We start from the raw sequence: 23,202 nt of genomic DNA on the forward strand, positions 1-23,202 counted from the left end.
GTACCACTGTATACTGAAGACAGCCCTGTATAGGAAAGGTTTTTTTTTTTTTTTAATGTGTTTATATCTATTGGAAGCCACCCACAGTGACCAGGGCAACCAAGTCAGATGGGCAGGGTATAAATAATAAAATTGTTGTTGTTGTTGTGGAATAGGGCAGTCCTATTTTCATCTGAGAAATGTTGGAGGGTACTGTGTCCTGTGGGAACAAGTTCCACAGTTCATCTGTGTGCTGTACAGTGGTACCTCAGGTTACAAACGCTTCAGGTTACAGACTCCGCTAACCCAGAAATAATACCTTGGGTTAAGAACTTTACCTCAGGTGAGAACAGAAATTGTGCGGCGGCAGCGGGAGGCCCCATTAGCTAAAGTGGTACCTCAGGTTAAGAACAGTTTCAGGTTAAGAACGGACCTCCAGAAGAAAGTAAGTTCTTAACCCGAGGTACCACTGTATAAAGATACATAAATGTTTCCTCTTATTCACCTTTTCTCTTAAAAAAAACAACAGCAAAAAACTTCACATTTGGGGAAGGGGACAGGCCTCTCATGACTTGGACAGCTGTCACATACTTCAGCAACAGTAATCAAATCAGGGAACATAAAAACTCATTTCACCCTCCAGGGTTCAGGGTGAGTTTCATATTCACCGCCCGCTTTGCTCTCATGAGGAGATGCCGTTTCTTTTCAGGATGAAAAATGGGCTGTTGCAAAATATCCGAGGCTAAAGTATGCAATTAGGTTGGACTTTTTTATTTTTAAAAGATGATCTTTCAGAATTAGAAAATGGTCACGTCAGCATTTGGAAACACACATGTGCAGCAGAGGCTCAAGGAGAGGAGAGGAAGCCAGGCAGACTCTTCCTTTCCCTGGAGCTGCAGGCGAGCAAGATCATCGGGGGAAGAGGAAATCCAAGTTTAATGGAACTGTCAGAGAAAAGAAAGGTTGGGGTGGGAGAAAGGAAATGAGATGAACCCTATGAGAGCTGAAGGCCTGATCTTTAGAACTCAGTCCAATGGTTTTGGGCCAGTGATCCACCAAGAGCCACCCTCGTAACCCAGATGGATGCTTGGGTAGGTAGGAGACCTGCTTCCATCGTAGGCTGAGTGAGTTTCAACTTCTCAGCCCCACTCCTTCCCCCAAAAGATCTTCAGTAGGTCTTCTGCCTTGCAACACTAGGAAACCCCAAGAACGAGGACAAAAAAGCTGTCTGAATAAATCTGCCATGTTATTTCTGTTTATATGGCATCACAGAATCATAGAATTGTAGAGTTGGAAGGGACTCCAAGAGTCATCTAGTCCAACTCCCTGCAATACAGAAATCACAGCTAAAGATTCCCTGACAGGTGACTATCCAACCCTGATTTAAAACCTCCAATCAAGGCGAGTCCGCCACCTTCTGAGAGAGTCCGTTCCACTGTTGAATGGCTCTTACTGTCAGAAAGTGCTTCCTGATGTTTAGTCAGAATTTCCTTTCTTGTAACTTGAATCCATTGGTTCGGGTCCTTTCTTTCATGGGACAGTGTTTCAGAGATCTGAAGATGGATATTATATCACCTGAACATACCTCAAATTAATACAGAATTTGGATAAAATGGAATTATGAATGAACACATCTTCAGTTGGGACGCGGGTGGCGCTGTGGGTTAAACCACAGAGCCTAGGACTTGCTGATCAGAAGGTTGGCGGTTCGAATCCCTGCGACGGGGTGAGCTCCCGTTGCTCAGTCCCTGCTCCTGCCCACCTAGCAATTCAAAAGCACGTCAAAGTGCAAGTAGATAAATAGGTATTGATCCAGCGGGAAGGTAAACGGTGTTTCCGTACGCTGCTCTGGTTCTCTTTTTTTTTAAAAAAAATATAATTTTTATTAACAGGCCAATCAAATCACATTATTTCCAAATCACATTAATTCCAAATTATACAGCCAAATTTTTAAATTTTGTTGGGGGTACCCATACTTCAAGCTCCGAACGGGGGTCCAAGCATCACTTTTATTGCTGCTTTAATTATACAGTTCTATCCAGTTCTATCCGGATAGTCTCTTTATTACTTTCTTCATCTTCTTGTTGTTATCGTATATTCCTTTCTTTGCGATCTCTGATAAACTTCACAAGCGGGTTGAGAGCAAACATCCTCTGTGTGGGTTTTACACTTTCCAAAAATCATATCACATAGGGACAGCCGCCATTCCACACCTCCGTAAAGTGGTTCACCAGAAGTAGCTTAGTCATGCTGGCCACATGACCCGGAAGCTGTATGCCGGCTCCCTCGGCCAATAAAGCGAGATGAGTGCCGCAACCCCAGAGTCCGTCAAGACTGGACCTAATGGTCAGGGGTCCCTTTACCTTTACATCTTCAGTGGAAATGGCTTTGGGTTTCATTATTCTGGTCCCAAGTATATAAAGAAATATCTGAAATATTTAAATCATTTGTTCGGGCTTCCCCACAACTGTCATTACTGAATATGTGGATGGACAGCATGAAAGCTTGTCACTCTGCAGAGCTTGGGACATGCATGTGAGTGAGATGCAACTAGGATTTCAGTAGCCCAGCGATGGAAAACCTTGGAAAACCACCTCTGTCTTTGTGGTATAAGAACTTATGGACTTTGGCAATTGCAGAGAAAAAAATACACATGAACTGTGTGTTTTCAGGGGTATGGTGGATCCAGGCTGCTTTTATGTTATGTGATGGGATTTTATTTCCTATGCTTCAGGCTTAGATGCTCAGCATTCACCATCCACGCCAGCTCAGAAAATAGGGATGTCTTTATTTTATTGGTGTGTCACCATTTCTATTTCTTAATAGTTACTGTTTGTTGGTTTTGTATAAGGTATGTTGTAATGCCCTGTTACTGCACTTTGGGGTTGCTAACAATGTTAATCGAGGTTTAGATGGACCTCTGGGTCTGATGCAGTATAAGGCAGCTTCCTATGATCAGGGGCAGGACACAACAGGCTGCTGCTGGCTCACAGCCATGCTAAAGTCCTGGATTTCTCCATTTTTTAAAAATATGAGCAACTCTCTCTTCTGCCCACGTAAGGAGAGAGGGACATCATAAGGGGCCACCAAGTTCCACCTCCATACAAGTGGATTATCACTCTGGATTTCTTATCTCTGTGCCGTATGCCAGTGGCAACTCCAACCCATCCAGGCCTGTGTCAGAATCCCCTGCATTGACCCTTGCCAAGGGAGCCGCTTACGTTACCAGCACGTATGTGGGGGTCTGCATTCCATACGCAAGTTTCAAAGGACAGCACACCTATCAAAAATGTCTCAGACCACTTCAGTAGCTACAACATGAAAACAACAGAAAAAGCAAGTGGTGTTGTCCAATGCAACCTGGTTCAATACGAACAGACTGTGACTGGGCTCATTTTGAAAGAAAAAGGAGGCTTATTTTGAAGGGTGGGGGAGAGCCAAGGTCACTTAATGAGGAAGGAATGAACTCAAATTGCCGATCTGGAAAGACAATGAAGAGAGAAGATGATCTAATGTGCTGGCTGGATTTTGGAGCGGTGCAAATTACGTCTCCCACCCCCTCCCTTGGAATTTGGGAATCTGGATTCCTTCTTTTTAGACTTTCCACTACCTTGGTTATATCTGAACCCCCCTCCTCCAAATGTGTAACTCTTGGCTGTCTGCCCCCGAAAGCCCTGCTCAGATCTTTTATACATGCACAGACACAATAGAAAGAGACCAGCCACCTCTCTTCCGCTCTCAAAATCCCTCTAAATCAGCCTTCCTCAATCTGGTGCCCTCCAGGGGTTGCATTACTAATGTAGTTGTAGTAGTATAAGCAGTATCACCTGCCCTTCACCAACAAGTCCCAGGGCGGATTGCAACAATTTGAAATTCAGAACTGAAAAAGAGTTAAAGCAGATTACAGTCACAGGAATATGGTGGGCCCTGAAAGCATAGATCTCAGGCATCAAAAACCAGAGGAGAGAGAGGTGTGTCTTCAGCCTTCACCAAAAGCTGAAAAGTGAAGAAGCAAGACATACCTCTGTTGGGAGAGAGTTCCACAACTAAGGGGCTGCCACAAAGAAGGCCCTCTCCTAGGCCATCACTATCCTGGATTTCTGAGGGAGGTGGAACAAGCAAGAGGGCACCCCACCCCCAAGCCATCCAACAGAGTGCTAAGTTAAAGTCACTTGTATACTTGTTCCCAGTGCTATTTTTCTAGAAAAAGAGGTGCCAGAACTCATCATGAACACCTCCCTTATTCTTTTATAATGACCATGGCACCCACCTGACAAGTGCTGGAACTGAGTTCCGGTGAATTCCGTCTGGGGGGGGGAAGCCGTTTGTTCTGCTGACAGAATGTTGTTGCACAAGAGGCTGCTGGTAACTTTGTTGAGCGACAGATGGCTTAATCTGTCGCATTTTGAATTTCTACCAGCACAATTGCCGCACTGAGATGCTCTGTTGTACAGAACTCACCCACCCACCAGTACAAGAGCCCTTGCAGATGTTCTGAAGGACAACTTTGGTGGGGATGAGGGCCACTCCCCTCCCCCTGCACTGCCGCCTGCTCATCTCTCCAGACTCATTCAGCACTGGAACTACCCTGGGCTGTCTCCAGTTGCTTCAGGCCATGGTGGCAGCAGCAGAAGAGGCGGAGGAAGAGGCAGTGATGGCTGGTGGCAAAGCATCCTGGGCTGTGGGGAGGCAAGGTAGTGGGAGGTCTCTGTGATATGGGCTCTGCCACTGCACCAACCTCCCTGCCACCTTGTCCCTTCCCTACTTGGTGTATTCTGTATTGGGAAGCCAGGCGAGTAACACCGTCTCAGCCTGCTGGCCGCCAACGCTTACACCCAAAGGAGGCCCAAACTTCAGGCTCATGGCATTTACAGAACCAGTTTGGGATTTCTCATGGATTCCACATCTTATACAACCAAGACAGCAGATTTTTATTTATATGACACACATAAGTTATCTGAGGGAATTTCTTTAAAAAGTATCTTTGGGGGGAAAGACACCAAAGAAAGAATCCGAGATGCTCAGTGAGCTTAAATTCCTCTTTAAATACTTGGTTGGATGCCAGGATTTGTAAGAGCTGTTATTATAACCATCTTCCCTCCACAGCCCAGAATTTCTCCGTTTGCCATTCAGCTGTGTGATGGTGCCTTTGCTTTCCCTCTCGCTGGAATTCTGGAATATTTGCAGGCTGCCTTTCAGGGATGGCCATCTGGTTTCCCTCTTAACATCACGCTGTGGCTTTGCTCTCTTTTCCACTGCGTCTGCCTCCTGCCAATTTCACATCTAGCAGAGCTGGCTGACAGTGGCACCGCAATCGCTGGGATACTGGATCCTTTGGTAGCGAAACATACGTCTGTTGGTTTTGTAGTATAGCTGGCTTGTTTGTTTAGTGATTCATACTTTGTGAGTCATGGTGGGTTTACAATGGCTTCTTCCTCTTTTTTTTGCTTTTGGGGTAAAAACAAGAATCCTTAGCTCCTTATTTTATTGCATGGGGTTCATTTTAGGCATTTGAGGAGAAAGGAAGGAGCTTTTGGAGTTTGCTCTCTCTCTCACACACACCCATTACACAAAGATGGCAATGTATCCACAGATCTAACATCACAGATAAAACTTTCACACCACCTCAAAGAGAAGGTTTGTTACTGGGAATCCATTCACACGTTCAGCTGCCATGGAACACACACAAGGAGATGGGGGATCTTCCATTATATGTTCCTTCTTCTCAATATGCCTTGGTGCAACCAGTAACCTCCAAGGCCCCTAACGAAACCTTATTTGAACAGGGCTGGTCCTACCATTAGGCAAAGTGAGGCAGAGGCCTCAGACGGAAGATGCTGAAGGGTGGCAATGAGGTGTTGGAGGACAGTGCTACTGCCCTCAGCCAGATTGTTGCCATAGCTTAGTAGAAGAACATGTGTCTTGAATGCAGAAGGTCCCAGCTTTAATCTCTGCATTTCCTGGGGAATAAACCCTGGAGAGCTGCTGTAAGTCAGTGTAGGCAATGGACCAATGGGTCCCAGTTGGTACAAAGCAACTTCTGATGCTCCTAGTCTCGACTTGGGCCTCTCATTCTCCATCTTCAGACTCTGACCAGATGCAGACACAAAGGGCTATACCACCAGCCTATTGTTCCTCCACCCATCCACATTGTTTACCACTTAGACTGATGAATTGTTCTGTGGAACTCAAAAGCCAGACACTATTTAGTGACATTTTGGTTTGCCTAAGAAATGGGTTGCCCCAAGGTAGATGTTCTTATAGGCCAGAACAGTTACCTTTGCTTTTTTCTTTCTTTCTTTTTTAATCACACACAGACTGAATTTCTCACTGAGAACTGGTGAGGCATCTAATAAACACGACGAGACTGGAAGGAAAGAGTGGTGGGGAAAGCAAGTATATGCTGAAGACATTTGGGGGGAACTCCTGTTGTGTACATCTGATTCTCACAAGCAAAACAATGCCCTCACTGACCACAATGCTACCTCGGTAGTCTGAAGGGCTGCCTGGAAAGATGCTCAGATCTGCATCACTGGTCAAAGTCGCAAAACAGGCAGCTGCACAAAGACCTATCCAATGCAATGATCTTTCCCCCTCTTTGCTTCCCAATGTCCAGTCTGTGCTCTAAAGGCTTCAGACCAGGAACATGGGAAACTTTGTCCTGTGCTGTTCCACCCTTCCTTAAAAAGGAAGCCCAGGTTTTGCTGTTCATGAACTGAACTAGCTTCTTCCCTTTAGTTAAAGCCATACATGATTCCATCTGGACAAACAACACTTAGCATTGATATTTCAGATGTTCACTACACCTATCTCAAGGACTGCCTCTTCCTATATGAACCTACCCGGCCCGTGAGACCATCTTCTGAGGCCCTCCTTCATGTGTCTCCTCCTCAAGAGGTCTGGAGGGTGGTAACATGAAAACGGGCCTTGTCTGCAGTGGCTCCCCATCTGTGGAATGCTCTCCCCAGGGAAGTTTGCCTGGCACCTTCATTGTACACCTTTAGGCGCCAGGCAAAAACATTCCTCTTTAACCAGGCCTTCCATTTTAATCCAACACCCTTTTAGAATATGGCTTTTGGGGGGGGGGGCGTTATTGGGTTACTGCTTTGGGTTTGATTTTATATGTTGTGGTCTTGTAGTGAAATACCCTGAGACCGCTGGGCATAGGGCAGTGTGTAAGTTGAATTAACAACAACAACAAATACAGTGCCTATATTCACCTTGGTTTTCTGCTATGTGAGCGAACTTTTCTGGGTTCAGGCAAAATGCCAAGCTCATGTGGTCTCTTTTCCCCTCCTGCATGGCCAGCAGGAAGATTTCTGCAAGGTTTTGTTTCTCTTTCAAAGAATTCTGGCTTTAACATTACATATAAACCAGGAGTCATGGCGTACAAGAAACTATGGTTAATTAGGAAGCCAGCTTCATAACCTAGAGTTTGAAGTTCACTTGCTTAGCAACTAACCATCATTTATTGTACAACATATCACCTGAGTTGCATGTACCACTAAGCCAAGATTCATTGAAAGCAAAATTGGAAATCCTTCCCCCACCTGCAAGGGAGGAAAAGAGTTAGGAGGGTGCATGATCCTGACACTTTGCTGGGGTTCATGGAGGTTTTTCAAGGAGGGTCTCACCATGGTTTTATGTTATGTGTGAGCAGGTAAAAAGGAAATGCAATTTACCAGCATTTGATTAAGGACAGTATTAGAGACATAATAAAAGACAAATGCCTTGCCAAAAGCACAGGAAGAAACATCACAGCATAAGCATCCCGTTTAGGCATGATGTGGTATTCATTTACCATTTCTTCCCATTGATTTCATGCTGTTGAACCGTATAGCCAAAATATGCTTCTTTAGAGCCTGGAATAATTCGTGGCCTCTTCGTGTCAATGTTGAAGGCATCGCAGAATCCTGAGACAAACAAATATGAACAGAATTAAGTTGTGCAGCAAAGGGAACACAATGCCCGTTTTACATTCAAAAAATAAATAAAATGATATTTTGTTAAGGCTGCAAGTGTGAATTTAATACTCCTCTCCCCGAATTGCAATTTTTAAATTCATTGTTTTTTAAAAACTGGAAGTTAAGTTTTTATGCTGGAAAATGTCAGTGTAATAATTAAGGCTGAAATGTTTCATTGTTTCATCAGTTACATCAATTAAGGGTGCAATGCAGTATAAACAGAAGCGGGTTCCAAAGGAACTGGAGAGACCTTGCTTTTCTTTCTCGGTGCCTGGACTTGGAGCAGGAATCAAGTCTTTATCTGGGCCAAACCACTTAGCAAGAGGATTATGTAGGGGAAGAGACAAGGGCTACCTGGCTGTGTTTATCTTCTGAATGGAGTTTCTGCCATTTCTCCCCTTCTGCACATATTGTATTTCTGGACAGTGGTGATAAATAAAAGAATAACTCTTGCAGTTTGGAACAGAAGGACCGTGATCATATTTTTGGGCTAAGTTTCCTGGTATAAATCCAGGGTGGAATTTTCATGTGACAGAAGATAAAGTTCTTTTTCATTTCATCAACAAAATTTATTATTTTTTTCCTGCACAGAGCAGAGCCTGGATTGTCTTCTGAGAATCTCAAAAATCTGGTGTTTACCTCTTACCGTTATTATGTTGATGAGACAATATTAACATTATTGAATGATAAGGGTGCTTGGTTTCTGAATGGGAAGAATGTTGACCCAGCAAGGAGGGAGGCCTTTTGACATGCGATTGGCACTCCTTGATCCACACAGCAACAGCTAGCATCTATTTCAACGTGTCAAAATAGAGAGCTTACATCAGATTTATTTTATATAAATATAGATTTAAAATACTTCTGTCCTGATGTCACAAGTCCCTGCATCCCACACCCCTTGCAGCTTAAAGCAGCTGCTCTTTCCTTCCTCCTCCCGTTTTTGCGGTCCCTCTATCTCCCCATCAAACTATCATGGGCAAAGAAAACAGATGACCCAGCACACCATTCCCTGCCCCAGAGTTCTTTTCTCCTTCCTCAAGAGGCAGCCTCTGCCTTCTCCAGTTTTCTCTTTCTCCTTTCCATGATTCCCTTTTATAAGCAATTGGGGGTGGGTGAGGGGACACAGAGAGTCTGGAAGCTTTCAGTCTCTCATGAGACTCACTCAGGGCTTGTGTGAAGATTGGTGGGTTTTCTTGCTTTTTATTTTGCAGGTATCTTCTGCAAAAGGAGGTGCCGAGGAAGGTGGCCAAGATGACCAAGGGTATGGAAACCAAGCCTTATGAGGAATGGTTGAAGGAGTTGGGTATGTTTAGTCCAGAGAAGAGAAGACTGAGAGGGGATATGATAGCCATCTTCAAAAACCCAAAGGGCTGTCCCACGGAATATGGAGCCAGCTTGTTTTTTTGTACTGCTCCAGAGAGTAGTACCCAAACCAATGGACTCAACTGACAAGAAAGGAGATTCTGACTCAACTTTAGGAAGAGCTTTCTGATTGTAAGAGCTGCTCAACAGTGGAATTGACAACCTCAAAAGCAGGTGGACTTTCCTTCATTGGAAGGTTTCCAGCAGAAGTTTGTGGGCATCTGTCAGGGATTTAGTTGTTATTTCTGTATTTAATGGGGTTTGACTAGATGATACTTGGTCCCTTCCAACTCTACAGTTCTCTAATTCTATGTTACTGATACAGTGATTTTGCATTAGTGATGGGCTTATACTGGACCATCCACACACCATTCTGCTTTATTAGTTGTCTGGCAATGCTTCCCCAAAGTTACCACACTACCATCTGCAAGGGGGGGGGGGAATTCTTGCACTACAGTGCAACAAAACAAAAATTGCAAACCCAAAATACTTGTGCTATAAAAAGTGACAGAATTTCAGCAGGAAGCTACAGAACACAAGCCAGATGGAAATGTGGCAGCGTGTTCACTCCAAAACATTTGCGGCATACGCAGTATTGAAAATGGGAGAGTGTATGACCCCCCTGATAACATCATGAGCACAAATCATCATGCATGCACAATCAAAAGAATTAAAACAGCCTCTAGCTGTGCTGGTTGGGACTGATAGGACTTGTAAACCAAAATATATCGAGGGCACCCAGTTGGTGAAGGCTGTTCCACAATATACACTGTGTGGCAACTCTTTTTGCTAACAAAAATGCAGCCTAAGAGGGTACTAAAAGTGGAAAGCAGGTGGAGGAAAAGGTCTTCTTAACCCTCATGTTGTTTTCCTGCTGAAAATGCCCCTAGCTGCCTTCACTTCCCCACACCACACCCCATGGGAAAAACCAGTGTCATTGTGCCCTAAGGTTGCACAAGTTTCTTGCACAATTTTTTTAAACAACCATAATAGTTATGTGCTCCTATTGAATAGTCAAAGTGCCTCAGACATAGTTTAATAATCGTTACAAGAATGCTTTAAAATAGTCAAGTATCATCATCATCATCATCATCATCATCATCACACATGCTTCAAAACTTCTTGGAGCTGAAGCCCTGATGAGGTTTGACCTGCTTGACTCACATAGGAGTAAAGAAAGATGACTTATGCCAGGTCAGACAATTGGTCAAATACAAATATAAATACAAATACAAATACAAATACAAATACAAATACAAATACAAATACAAATACAAATACAAATACAAATACAAATACAAATACAAATACAAATACAAATACAAATACCTTTATTGGCATTACGAGTTAAAACATTTCAAAACACTAGGATAAATTTAAAAGGGACAGGAGTGAAGTTGTCGAGGATCACAAGGTACTAGATTGTTCTGCTTCAGGCAATTGGTCCATCAAGCGCAGTGCTTTCTACACTGATTGGCAGCAGCTCCCCAGTGCTTCAGGCAAGGGACATTCCCAGGTCCCAGCTCCCCACGGAGATGCCATCAGGGATTTGAACTTGGAACCATCTGCATGCAAAGCAGATGTTCTGTCACTGAGCTCTGGCCCTTCGACTCACAGTGCTCCCCACTTCACCATTCCAGCTTTTGTATTGTTGGGGGCTTGGGGGGGGGGAGGTCAGTCGGAATGATGCCTTGCACCCCTTCCAATTGTTGAGATCAGGAACTCACTGTGGGTTAGAATTTAATAGAGGATTCTATTGCTGAACTAGTAGGACAAGTTTGCCCTGAGCTGGCCACTTAAGTGTCCTCATCAGCATCCCAAGATGCAAGATGCAAGAGCTACAACTAAGGGATGGTGCCCTCCAGGCTAAAGGGTGGGCATTTCTTCTACCCCCTCACCTAGTTGCTAGGTAGGAGAACAAGAGTCAGAGAGTTGTGTGTGAGCTGAGCTGAAAGCAGGAGACAGAAAGGCATGCTTGCTTTGTGCTGGATCCAAAGTTGTGACAAAAAGAGAAGCAAGATCTGTTGCTTTGAGCCTCTCTATCCTATGCTCAGGTTGTAAAGGTAAAGGTAAAGGGACCCCTGACCATTAGGTCCAGTCATGACCAACTCTGGGGTTGCGGCGCTAATCTCGTACAACTTCCGGGTCATGTGGCCAACATGACTAAGCTGCTTCTGGTGAACCAGAGCAGCACACGGAAACGCCGTTTACCTTTCCGCCGGAGCGGTACCTATTTATCTACTTGCACTTAGACGTGCTTTCGAACTGCTAGGTTGGCAGGAGCAGGGACCGAGCAACGGGAGCTCACCCTGTCACGGGGATTCGAACCACCGACCTTCTGATCGGCAAGTCCTAGGCTCTGTGGTTTAACCCACAGTGCCACCCGTATATCCTAAAGACACCACAGTCTCCACTAACCTTCACATTCCAGGGAATCTGAACATGGGCAAGCGTCTGGATTATCTCATCGCTCAGAGATTGGGGTGACATATAACAGTATGATTTAGGAGAAACCAGAAACATTGCCCTTTCTTCTTCTTCACTGCCCCCTGGAATGATCTTTAAGCAGCCAGCAATGAATGAGGAGATTCAAAAGAATGTTTGTTGCCATATCTAATTGCTGTCTTATAATATAGTGGAAATATAAGAGAGACCAAGGCAACGTCTGGTCTTTGTCAAAACAGAAAGGACTTGGCCCAGAGAAGAGAAGGGATAAAACTTGAGTTGAATTCACAGCCATCATCTGGACATGAGGATTGATGGGTGTTTTTCCTCACTCGGACTTTCGGAAAACCCTCATAGCATATTTTGGCTGGGGATACCTGGCAATAAGGCAAGGAAACCACCCTCTTCCTTGCAAGGTGACCCTCCTACCTGCCCCCTCCAGAGGAAGGGCTATAGCTCAATGGGAGAGCACCTGATTTGCATGCAGAAGGTCACAGGTTCACTCTCCAGCAGCGTCTTCAGGGAAAGATTCGCTGCCCGACACCCTGGTGAGCCACTGTCAATCTATGCGGACAATACTGAGCTAGATTGGACCAACAGTCCATACAAAGCAGCTTCTGAGCACCTAGGATTAACCTTTCCTTTGAGTATTGAATATGGCCCAATGGGAAGCCCACAAAACAGGGCACGGGTGCAACAGCACTCTTTGCCCTTGCAAATTCCAGCAGCAAGTTTTCCAGAGTTATACTGCCTGCAACTCCGAAGGCAGTACAAAACCACTCAGGTTAGTAGCCATGGATAGATCTACCCCCCTCCATGATTTTTTGCTTTTGCAAACCATCCAGTTCACGTTTTGTATAGCCATCCAACACTCATGTGGTTCTTCCTTGGGGAGGTTCTCAATTTCTGGTTCTCCATCCAGAGCAACTTTTGTTAAAAGCATTAAATGCGCCGGTGTGCAAATTCTTCATGCCAAAGAGACAAATGCTTTTGCTTTTAAAAGAGTGTGTGTGTGTTTGACAAGGAGGACGGCTTTGAATTGTCCAGATGACAATGGCTGTGCTTTATCTTTGGCCATGAGTGAACTTATAACCCACACTAGGAATCAGGGCTTGTTCCAGGGTTTAGGGGCGGGGCTCCTGACAACACCTTCTGGGTGCGCTCCCTCTCCCTTCCAAAGTGATGGTGAGAAGGAGCAACACCTCCTCTGCCTGCTCACACCTTTGCTCCATTCCTCTGGATGACAGGAGGATGGCTCCAACAAACCAAGGCATCATCCTACCTTCAAGGGAAAGGCCAAAGGTGCGAAGGGAGTCAGTGTGACCTAGTTAGAATGCCAGACTAGGAACTGGGAGACACCAGAGTTCGAATCCCACATGCAGCCATGAAGAAGCTTACTGCATGACCTTGGGCCAGTCGCTGCCTCTCAGCCCAGCCTACTGCACAGGGTTGTTGTGTAGATCAGTTCAGGAGGGGAAGAACCACTTATGCCACCTTGAGCTCCTTAGAGGAAATAGTGGGATATAATGCCTTGTAAGAAGGAGTAATTGCTGGTGGTCAGTTGATACGCCACAGAAGGGCTGGGTGTCTGGAGGTGAGGCAAATCAAGCTCAGGGCAGGCAGCAAGGAGCAAATGGCAAGGAGCCATCCCTAAGACTGAGGTTTTATAGGGCCAGGTGGAATCCTATTGGCCCCTTGTGTCACCTGACTGCTGATAAGATGGCTGCTGCACTGCTGCCTTCCACCTGCAGCACTGATAGTGGCACTCAAATACAGTTGAGAATAGACCGGCGCCCTCTCCTGGCAAGCTGCCACAATGCAGCCACCTTCCCAGCCAGAATCTCCACTTCTTTTGGCACTCAATGGGGTGCCTGGTTCTCCAGTGGTAGAAAGCATCTCCCATAAATGCAGAAGGTCCCAGCTTCAATCCCACGAGCATCTCCAAGTAGGGCTGGGAAGGATTCCCTGCTTGAAACCCCAGAGCTGCTGCCAGTCAGTGTAGACAATACTGGGCTAGATGGACCAATGGGTCTGACTCAGCATAAGGCAGCTTCCTGTGTTTCACTCTCCAGAACGAATCACACATTTACAGGAATCTTAAGGATGTACATTCACCCAAAACAGGCCATTCAGACTTGAAATTTATGGCTTGCGATCATCAGGATTTCAACCCACTCACTTCCATATGTGAAGCTAAAAATACTGTGTAACTTTGGGTTATTCTGCCCACCTCTCTCTGTTCCCATTTTTTTTAGAGCTCCCTTTTTCTTTTCTTTTTTTCCTTGTTAAATTCTGGACGGTTCTGTGGGGAGTGCCTAGAATTAACAGAGTGAGCAAGTATGCTTATGAAAAAGAGAACGTTTCCTTCCTAGCATCTACGTAATGGTTGGAACTTAAGTATTTATTAACAAGTCACTATAGCAACTCCTTTAAGAAGAGGAGATCTATCCCGCTACTGAGGAACCACATAAATTGTAGAAAGTGACATGCACAATTATGGACAATGAATTCGTACATCAGCAGTTTTAAAAGTTCAAATTGGGCCGAGCAAGCCAGTGGAAATTCTGTAGGGATTAATTTATGCTGACATATTGGTCTGATTTGTTTATAATAAACGTCAATGTCTAGCCCTGAATTGGGGTTGTTTCTGAACAGTCTTGGAATAGTAAAGCTAATATGTGTGACTACTGGGGGTCTAAAGGTTGTTGTTGTTGTTGTTGTTGTTAAGTTTTATTTTAACATACATGGTAAATATCATTAATCAGATAGGAAGTACATTAAATATTATCACCAGAAGAAAACTCTTAAGAAAACGGAGAGAAGTATTAAATAGTGACATTAATTCAAATGGTTAAATTAGTCTGCCCAAATATAATAAAGGTCAATCCTACCAGCAATAAGGCTGCAATATTAGGGTCTCAGGTAGGGTATAACTGGGGCCACAGAATTTTGCAGGTATCTTTCTCTGGGCAGAGAAGTAGGTGTGGAACATAGAAAGCTGCCTTCTAGCAGGTCATTGGTCCATATTGCTCAGGACTGTCTACATTGATTGGCTGTGGCTCCAGTCTTACCTGGAGATGCTGGGATTTGAACTTAGGACTAGCTGCATGCAAAAGAGATGCTCTTCTACTGAGCTACCACGTTTCCCTTAACACACATGAACACAGGGAGCTGCAGCCAGAATACTGGCCCATCCATTGTCTGCACTGGTTGGCTATTGCTCTCCAGTGTTTCAAAGGGAGCATCCTTCCCAGCCCTGCTTGGAGATCAAACATCTGCTGGAAAAGGCTGGGGCAGAACCACTCAGCGATGGTTGCTCTAGTCTAGCTACTGGGACAGAGCTGCAGCACCTATGTAAGGTTCAGCCTGCCTGCTGCTGAAGCAACACCTGAGCCCTGCTCCCAGGCAATATTCATCTTGAGCCCTGCACGGAGCTGTCCAGGGTACCTTTGCCCCACCCTGCCTCTACTGAGGTCAGTGCTCACATCAGAACAGCTGGTGCCCTAGCAGGCCATGACAGGAAGCCTCCAGCTGCCCACCATTTTTAATTAAAAACATTTCTGATGCCAGGGCAAGAGTGACAGCCAGCTCATGCTATCAGTTACCTCCTCTGGGGTCGTGGGGTCAATAAGAGTAGCAAGAGGGTGGGTTGAGGGGGATTGGCCCACCCCTTCAGTCCTCCAGAATCCTCATTGGCCCCACAACCCCAGAGATGGGGCCTGACTGCTGGTCTCACTGTTTAAATTAAAATGGCCAGTAGTTGGACCATTGGCACAGCTAGCTGGTGTTGCATCTGTGGGCAGTGAGACTTTCCCTCAACACCTTGCCTGCCTGGTTAACACTTATTCATCCAGCTAGTTAACCAGGGAGGAAAAAAGTATTGGTGCCACAATTTAAAAACAAAGTTTTTTTAAAAGCCAGGCTGTGACAGCAGAGAAGCAGAGAAGTGGGACCCCAGAAAGCAAAATGCTCCTCAAAATTGGCACTTCCTCAGAGTATAACTAAAGGACCCAACAGTATCTTTCATGCCAGTGGTTGCAAATTTTGGGGGGATGGCACTGCCCCCTTGGTTCCAAAAACTCATCCCCTACCCTATTGAAAAGCACTATTCAGAATCACAGTTTGCATGACCAACTAAGGACGATAATAGCACAATAAAATTCAAAGCAGTAACAGTTAATGGCACATCTGAGCCTGGATAGCTCAGCTGGTTACAGCGTGGTGCTGATAATGCCAAGGTTGCAGGTTCGATCATTTTGGTGCGAGGTGAGGATATATATAGCAAGAGTAATAAAAAGAAATTGTTATTTAGGGGATTTGAATTTAATTCTAAATTATATACCGGAAACGTGGGAGATTACAAGGGGTCCAAAAAAAATAAATGGATGTACCGTGCCATATTAGAAGCAAAAAAAACTTGTTTTAATGAATTGGAAGAGCCGCGAAAAGATCCCATTGAGCACATGGATTGACAATATGGACAGACTAGTTACATATGAACGAATTGCATATCGACGCAAATTAAGAATGGATAAATATGAAGAAATCTGGAAGGAATACTTAAGCGATAAGGCGGAAAGTGGTGGGAAGTAGGGGGAGGAGAGGTGGCAAAATATTGTTAAAAAGGTGTAGTTATAGGTGTATCAGCACTCAAATCTGAATAGTTAAATTGTGTTATTAGTGTTATTGTGGTTTTTGTTGTATGTGTTTTTTGTGGTTGCTGTTTGTATTGAAAAAAAATGATTAAATAAATAATAATAATAAAGGTTGCAGGTTCGAACCCCATATGGGACAGCTGCATAGTCCTGCATTTCAGGGGGTTGGACTAGATGATCCTCAGGGTCCCTTCCAACTCTACTATTCTACTATTCTATGATTTATACTCCTTTCTGGTGCTTTCCAGAATAACTGGTATTCTGAAGCATTACTGCCTCCAACTACTAGTATCCACTGACAACCTTATCTTCCTCTATGAATCTGTCTCATCCTCTTTCAAAGCCATCTAAGTTGGTGGCCATCACTGCCTCCTGTGGGAGGGAGTTCTGTAGTTTAACTATGCACTGGGTGAAGAAGGACTTCCTTTTATCTGCGTTGATGCAACAACAGTAGAATCCCCCCCCAAAAAACACCCATCCGCCCATTTTTCAGGGCAGTAAAATTGTATGCATGTGGGGTGGGTTCATTGAATTTGCTCTGGAGGGAGGCAAAACTATCAAACGGTTTTGGAATAGCAGGAAAACGATAAATTCTCAAGAAAAATATCTTCCAATACTGAATGAAATTCTGTTGGTAGTTTATGCTCACAGCTGCAAGAAGCCGTGGGCTAAGAGACAAGGACTACAGGAGCCATAGCTTCAGTCACAGGCAGAGAACTTGAGATGGGTGGTGGTGGCATTTACAGAATATTCTCTGGGATTCCTGAAATTCTCCAACAGTTTGGAGAGATCCCCCCGAAAGAAAATATTCAAGCACTGCTAAGAGAAACACTTTCCTGAGATATTTCAGCCCAGGCTGGGATGAAGCCTCTCTTACTTCCTCCACATCCCTCCACAAAACCACCTTTTCCATTAAGCCTTTGGCACAACCCCAGAGGTCCCAGGCCTGGCTGCAACTAAGCTTATAACTAAATTAAAGAATGTGGAACTGAAACAGCCACATTGCATTTCTCTGTATAGCTGTGGCCTTCATTTCCTTCCCTTTCCTCAGTTCTTTCTCCCATGCCAAACTCTGGAGTGTAAGCGCCTGTGGGGCAGGGACCTGACCTCTTGCTCTCTGTAGATCACTGAGCACACTGTTAAAAGGCAAAGGGTAAAGGGACCCCTGATCATTAGGTCCAGTCGTGACCGACTCTGGGGTTGTGGCACTCATCTTGCTTTATTGGCCGAGGAAGCCGGCATACAGCTTCCGGGTCATGTGGCCAGCATGACTAAGCCGCTTCTGGCGAGCCAGAGCAGCACATGAAAACGCTGTTTACCTTCCCGCCAGAGCAGTACCTATTTATCTACTTGCACTATGACGTGCTTTCGAACTGCTAGGTTGGCAGGAGCAGGGACCGAGCAACGGGAGCTCACCCCGTCATAGGGATTCGAACCGCTGACCTTCTGATCAGCAAGTCCTAGGCTCTGTGGTTTAACCCACAGCGCCACCCGCGTCCCGAGCACACTGTTGGCACTATGTAAATAAACAGCAGGAGCAACCTAAGAAGAGCCTGCTGGATCAGGCCAATGGCCGATCTTGTCCAGCATCCTATTCTCACAGTGACCAACCCACTGGACCAATGGGAAACTCACTAGCAGGACCCGACCACAAGAGCACTCTCCCTGTCAACAGTTTCCAGCAACTGGTATTCAAAAGCATAACTATCTTTGAATGTAGAGGCAGAGTGTAGCCATCATGGCTAATAGCTACCATTGCTGGACTGTAGCCACTGAGCACCACTGTGACAAGAACAATATACATTGCTGGACTATAGCTGCCTTCATCCCTGCTCATTGGCCATGCAGGATGGGGTTGGATGGATTTGGAGTCTATACCTGTCCTAAATTAGCATGTCATTCTGGAACTATGTCCCCCAGGTGGCCAAAGACTGATCTAAGTACAGTGGTACCTCAGGTTAAGAACTTAATTCATTCCGGAGGTCCATTCTTAACCTGAAACTGTTCTTAACCTGAAGCACCACTTTAGCTAATGGGGCCTCCTGCTGCCGCCGTGCTGCTGGAACACGATTTCTGTTCTCATCCTGAAGCAAAGTTCTTAACCCGAGGTAATATTTCTGGGTTAGCGGAGTCTGTAACCTGAAGCGTATGTAACCTGAAGCGTATGTAACCCGAGGTACCACTGTAACTGCAGGAACAAAATGACTCCAGCTAGGAGCATTTGGACACAATTTATCCTGGGCAGCAGTGTTGAGTGAGAGCGGAAGCAGAAGGCAGGACGAGAAGAAATCCCTGGAGTCAAGACCAAAACCAGACAGGCTGACCAAGCTCTCAAGATGGGCACCACTGAGACAGGAAGTATACACTCCTTCCTGCCCTAGAGGAACCAATAGCTAGCCTGATGGGCAGAGCCAGACCAAAACCCAGAAGGTTCTTCTCTGAAAAGGCTGCAGTTTGGCACTTCACCACTTGGGGCAGTGGCAACAGCTCCTGGCAGGTGGTTCCGATAACAATGGAAGTGTGGAATCAAAAGGGACCACTCCCAGCCTACTGGTAGGACAGTACCCCATGTAGCTCAAGCCCCAGGCAAATCTCCACCTATCCTTCAGATTCAACTTTTTACTAGGCTTCCATAAGAATAGAAGGAGAGCTTGCTGGGAAACCCGTAAGCACAAGAGCCCTCCCTGCTCCTGTACTTGTTGGCAACTGGTATTCAGAAGCATTGCTGCCTCTGAATGTGAAGGAAGAGAATGGCCATCATGCCTTGTAGCCACTGACAGCCCTTTCCTCTATGAATTTGTCCAATCCTCTTTTAAAGCCATCTATGTTGGTGAGTATCACTGCCTCCTATGGGAACGAGTTCCATGGTACTGCAACATTAATAGCAAGGAGACAACTTGCAGCCTTACAGCTGATTCCCTTTAAATGCAGGAGGAAAACACAAAACTTCAACTTTCCTGTCTAGTTAGTATTGTTGCCTGCCACTGGGGTGTAATGCGCAGGGCAACCTCTCCAAAGAGCACAGCAAGAGTCATGACCGAATCAAGTGCCACCCCTGGAAGAAAAAGGCTAGCCGGTCGCTGCGTGCAGCTGGGTTGTGGCAGGCACAACACAGCAACGTGTCCACGTGGAAGAGCGCAATACCAGCTCTCTCCATCAGCCACACTTTGTCTTGCTGTGGCTGCCTTCAGGTCTTGCCAGTTTTGTTCAATTTGGGAGAAAGGTACATATTTACATTTGAAACATTCCCAGAAATAGTAATGGACTGGAACCCCTCCTAAAGCCCCAGGGTTGTTCCAGAGCCACAGTTCCACTCACAAGCCGGAAAAGTTTCTCTTTTGTTTGAAAATCTCACAGCAGAGCACCCTCCCTCTGTCCCCTCCCTTTGCTTCTGAGCTGGAACTGGGCACAGAACAATGTCAAACATAACTGAAGCAAACACGTCTCCCCTTCCATCAGCTCAGCCCCCTCCATACATAACAGAGTTTTTAAGTTTGCAGGAATGCAGCCAGCAAAAAGGCAAAATTTCACTCTCTCCCTTCTCTGCTGTAACTCAACACGCACGCCAGCAGCCACGCATCAAACCATATGTGGGGGCCAGGCTGCATCTTCTAAAATAAATAAAAGGACTGAGCACCTAAACATAATAACGGGTACCATCAAGTCGTTAACTGGACTGCAAAAGTTTTCAGCAAAGAAAGACTCTCTGAAAGTTGAAAAAGCAAAACAAAGTTACTTCATTTTGCTGCTTGGGGGGGGGGGGCTTAAAAAGGAAGCAGACTGAAACATTCAAAACTGGGTCTAGGTGCCAAAATCTTAATGTACTTGAGATGCAAAGAACTTCTCGACTTCCTCCCTCTGAAACTTTGCAAGAATTTATACCCTTTGCATTTTAAAAGTGGAGGAGACACAGACCGCTCCATCATTACATGCTTTGGAGGCAAATCTCTCAGTTGCTGCATAAATAATAATGATAATAATGAAAATTTGGCAACTGCGTCTTCTTGCTGACCTAGGCACTTTCTTTCTCCTGAATTGCGTTTCTCACCCGCCACGGTGCACTGCTATGCTCCTGTATGAGATTCAGCACCACACACAGCCTGCCTTACCTGATAGGAGGCCGATAGCCCAGGCTACCACCAGCTCAATGTAGAAGTCCATGTGGGTGGCGGAAGTTTCTGGTGGTACCCGACCCAAACCATCCGCTTGAGACGCCAAGGCAGTGTGGCAGCTCCACTCTGAGGGGGGAACAGCTTTCTGCTTATCCCACAAGCCGTTCTTTGCTCCCTGACAGAAGCAGCTCTTGAGAAGGAAGTGGGAGGGAATAAATGGTAGGAGGTGCAGGGGGAGAGGAGTGGAGAAAGGACCAGGCGAGAAGCAGATTCCCAACACCCTGGAGGGGCCACCCTGGGAGCTGCCGGGATTTCCCTTGGCTGCAGAGACTTGCAAGAACTTTAGGAGAGAAAAGGAAAGAATCCAAAGCAACTTCACTCAGTGGGGCTTTTGATTGCAACTGCAAACAAAACAGCCCAAGTCTGAGTATCCACAATGCATGCATGCTGTTGAGTTTGAGGGTGTTTCTAAGGGGGGTGGGAACAAGGTATACAATTCTGACTTTTGCAAATTCCTATTGATTTTCAAATGAGGTGGAAGGGAAATTTTATAAATGGTGGGGGGTGTCCTTCAAATTTAAAAACCTGAAAAGGGTCTCATTCAAAATTCCAGATTTATTCTTTTTTAAAAAATGTGTTCAGAAATATCAGCTCTGTTTGGAGGAATTCATTTTTTCCCCTTTACTGCATTTGCATCTCGCCTTGTCTCTCTCCAAAGAGCTCAAATTAGCGTGCATGGCTCTCCACATCCTCATTTAAACCTCACAACAACCCAGTGAGGTAGGTTAGGCTGAGAGGCAGTGACTGCCTTTCAGAAGGCAGCAGCTTCAGCGTCAAATTGTGGTGGAATGCATCATTCCAGAAAGGGCAAGAAAATGGATGCATCATTTCAAAATATGGTGTCTACCCCAGGAAATTGGAGCGTGTGTGAAAAAATTGGGGTTGTGTCATAAGAAAATCCTGCTGGATCAGACCAGGGGCCCATCTAGTCTAACAGCCTATTCTCATGGTAGCTGACCAGATGCCCTAAAGGGAAACCTACAAGCAGGATTCAAGCACAAGAGAACACAAGAGAGCCAGCATGGTGTAGTGGTTAAGAGCAGTAGTCTCGTAATCTGGGGAACCGGGTTCGCTTCCCCGCTCCTCCACATGCAGCTGCTGGGTGACCTTGGGCTAGTCACACTTCTTTGAAGTCTCTCAGCCCCACTCACCTCACAGAGTGTTTGTTGTGGGGGAGGAAGGGAAAGGAGATTGTTAGCCGCTTTGAGACTCCTTTGGGTAGTGATAAAGCGGGGTGTCAAATCCAAACTCTTCTTCTTCTTCTTCTTCCTCTCCTGTGGTTTCTAGCAGCAGGTATTCAGAAGCATCTACTGCCTGCGACCATAGAGGAAGAACATAACCATCATGGCTAGTACACACTGATAGCCCTTTCCTCCATGAATGTGTCCAGTTGTTCTTTTGAAGCCATCAAAGTTGTCATCCAGTATTAGTCCCACTCAGAAAAGAGCCACTAAAATTAACCTTCATCCATAGGTGCCAACTCCCTGGGGCCCTGGGTGCTCAAGCACCCACAAAATTCCCCATAAAGGGGCTGGGCACCCACAAATTTTGGTGCCAGGGCCATGCATGTTGCATGGCACCCATGGCCCGAGGCACCCATGGTTGCGGGGTCAAGTTGGCACTCCTGTCTGAATCTATTCATTTTAACAGGCCTACTCTGAGTAGGATTCAGTTGGCCACAGTTTTAATGCTCTCATGTTGCGGGTGCCCATTCTGTGCTAGACTAAGGTTACCAGATTTTCTCCCCAATGAATCCGGGGACAGTTTTCAACTTCAATGGATTCTGTATGGGGACTGATTTGTAAATCCGGGGACTGTCCCCAGAAAACGGGGATGTCTGGTAACCTTATGCTAGACAGTTGGCTCATTGGGGGAAACTAGGGTTGAGGTGGGAGGGGGCTTGAGCTAGGCGCACAGTACAGGGTCACCATATCATATACTGCTAGCTCCGCTTCCAAATCCAACATGCAAAGTCAGGTCAAGACCCAGCAAGGCAAAGCCAACACAGCAGAGGGCAAGTCTGAATAAGGAAGACCAGGCAAAGCAGAGGTCACATTCCAAAAAAGAAGCCAGCAAGGTGAGCAGTACCTTGGATAGCTCCAATTAACACCTAGATCAGCCATCAGCCAAGGCAGGCTTGAATGTTGTTCTAACAACCAGCAAACCCAGACTGAGTGCTAAATAGACCTTTGAACAGCTAGCCCCTAATGGGTGGGGCATCCACTTTTAAAAGGGCCCAGTCTATTTTAGAAGCTCTGGACTCTGGCAGTGGGGGGGTGGGGGGTGTCTATTATGGCATATGAGCTGGAATCCATAACGTCTTAAGACTGAAAAGGTCCTGGCATTATGGACTCGTTTGGTGCTGTGACTTCTGAGGAGGTAGAAATGTCAAAGGCTGGTTCAGAAGAAACATTCTCCTCCAGATTGTCATGGATGCTTTAGCTGAGATTCCTGCACTGCAGGGGGTTGGACTAGATGACCCTTGGGTCCCTTCCAACTCTATGATTCTGTGATTCTGTGACTAGATGGGCCACCAGCCGGATCCAGCAGGCTCTTCTTATGATTCTTTGTTCTTAAAGCAGATGCTGTACCTTCAGTCCCATTCACAGGGGAAGATGGGAGCTT

General features: G+C 45.7%; 1 protein-coding gene across 1 annotated transcript in view; it reads right to left on the reverse strand.

The window, feature by feature from the left end:
* Positions 1 to 20,710, reverse strand: part of ITGA11 (integrin subunit alpha 11) — a 90,233-nt gene extending 69,523 nt beyond the window's left edge. Inside the window, exons 1-2 of the mRNA XM_079953001.1 lie at positions 20,515 to 20,710; positions 7,781 to 7,892 (exon numbers count right to left, since the gene is read on the reverse strand). Of these exons, the coding sequence (XP_079809127.1) occupies positions 7,781 to 7,892; positions 20,515 to 20,566 (164 nt within the window). The 5' untranslated portion in view covers positions 20,567 to 20,710. The remainder of the gene's footprint in view (positions 1 to 7,780; positions 7,893 to 20,514) is intronic.
* Between the last annotated feature and the right edge of the window lie 2,492 nt (positions 20,711 to 23,202).

Source organism: Podarcis cretensis (assembly GCF_951804945.1).
Source record: "Podarcis cretensis genome assembly, chromosome: 14".
NCBI classification, from domain to species: Eukaryota; Metazoa; Chordata; class Lepidosauria; order Squamata; family Lacertidae; genus Podarcis; species Podarcis cretensis.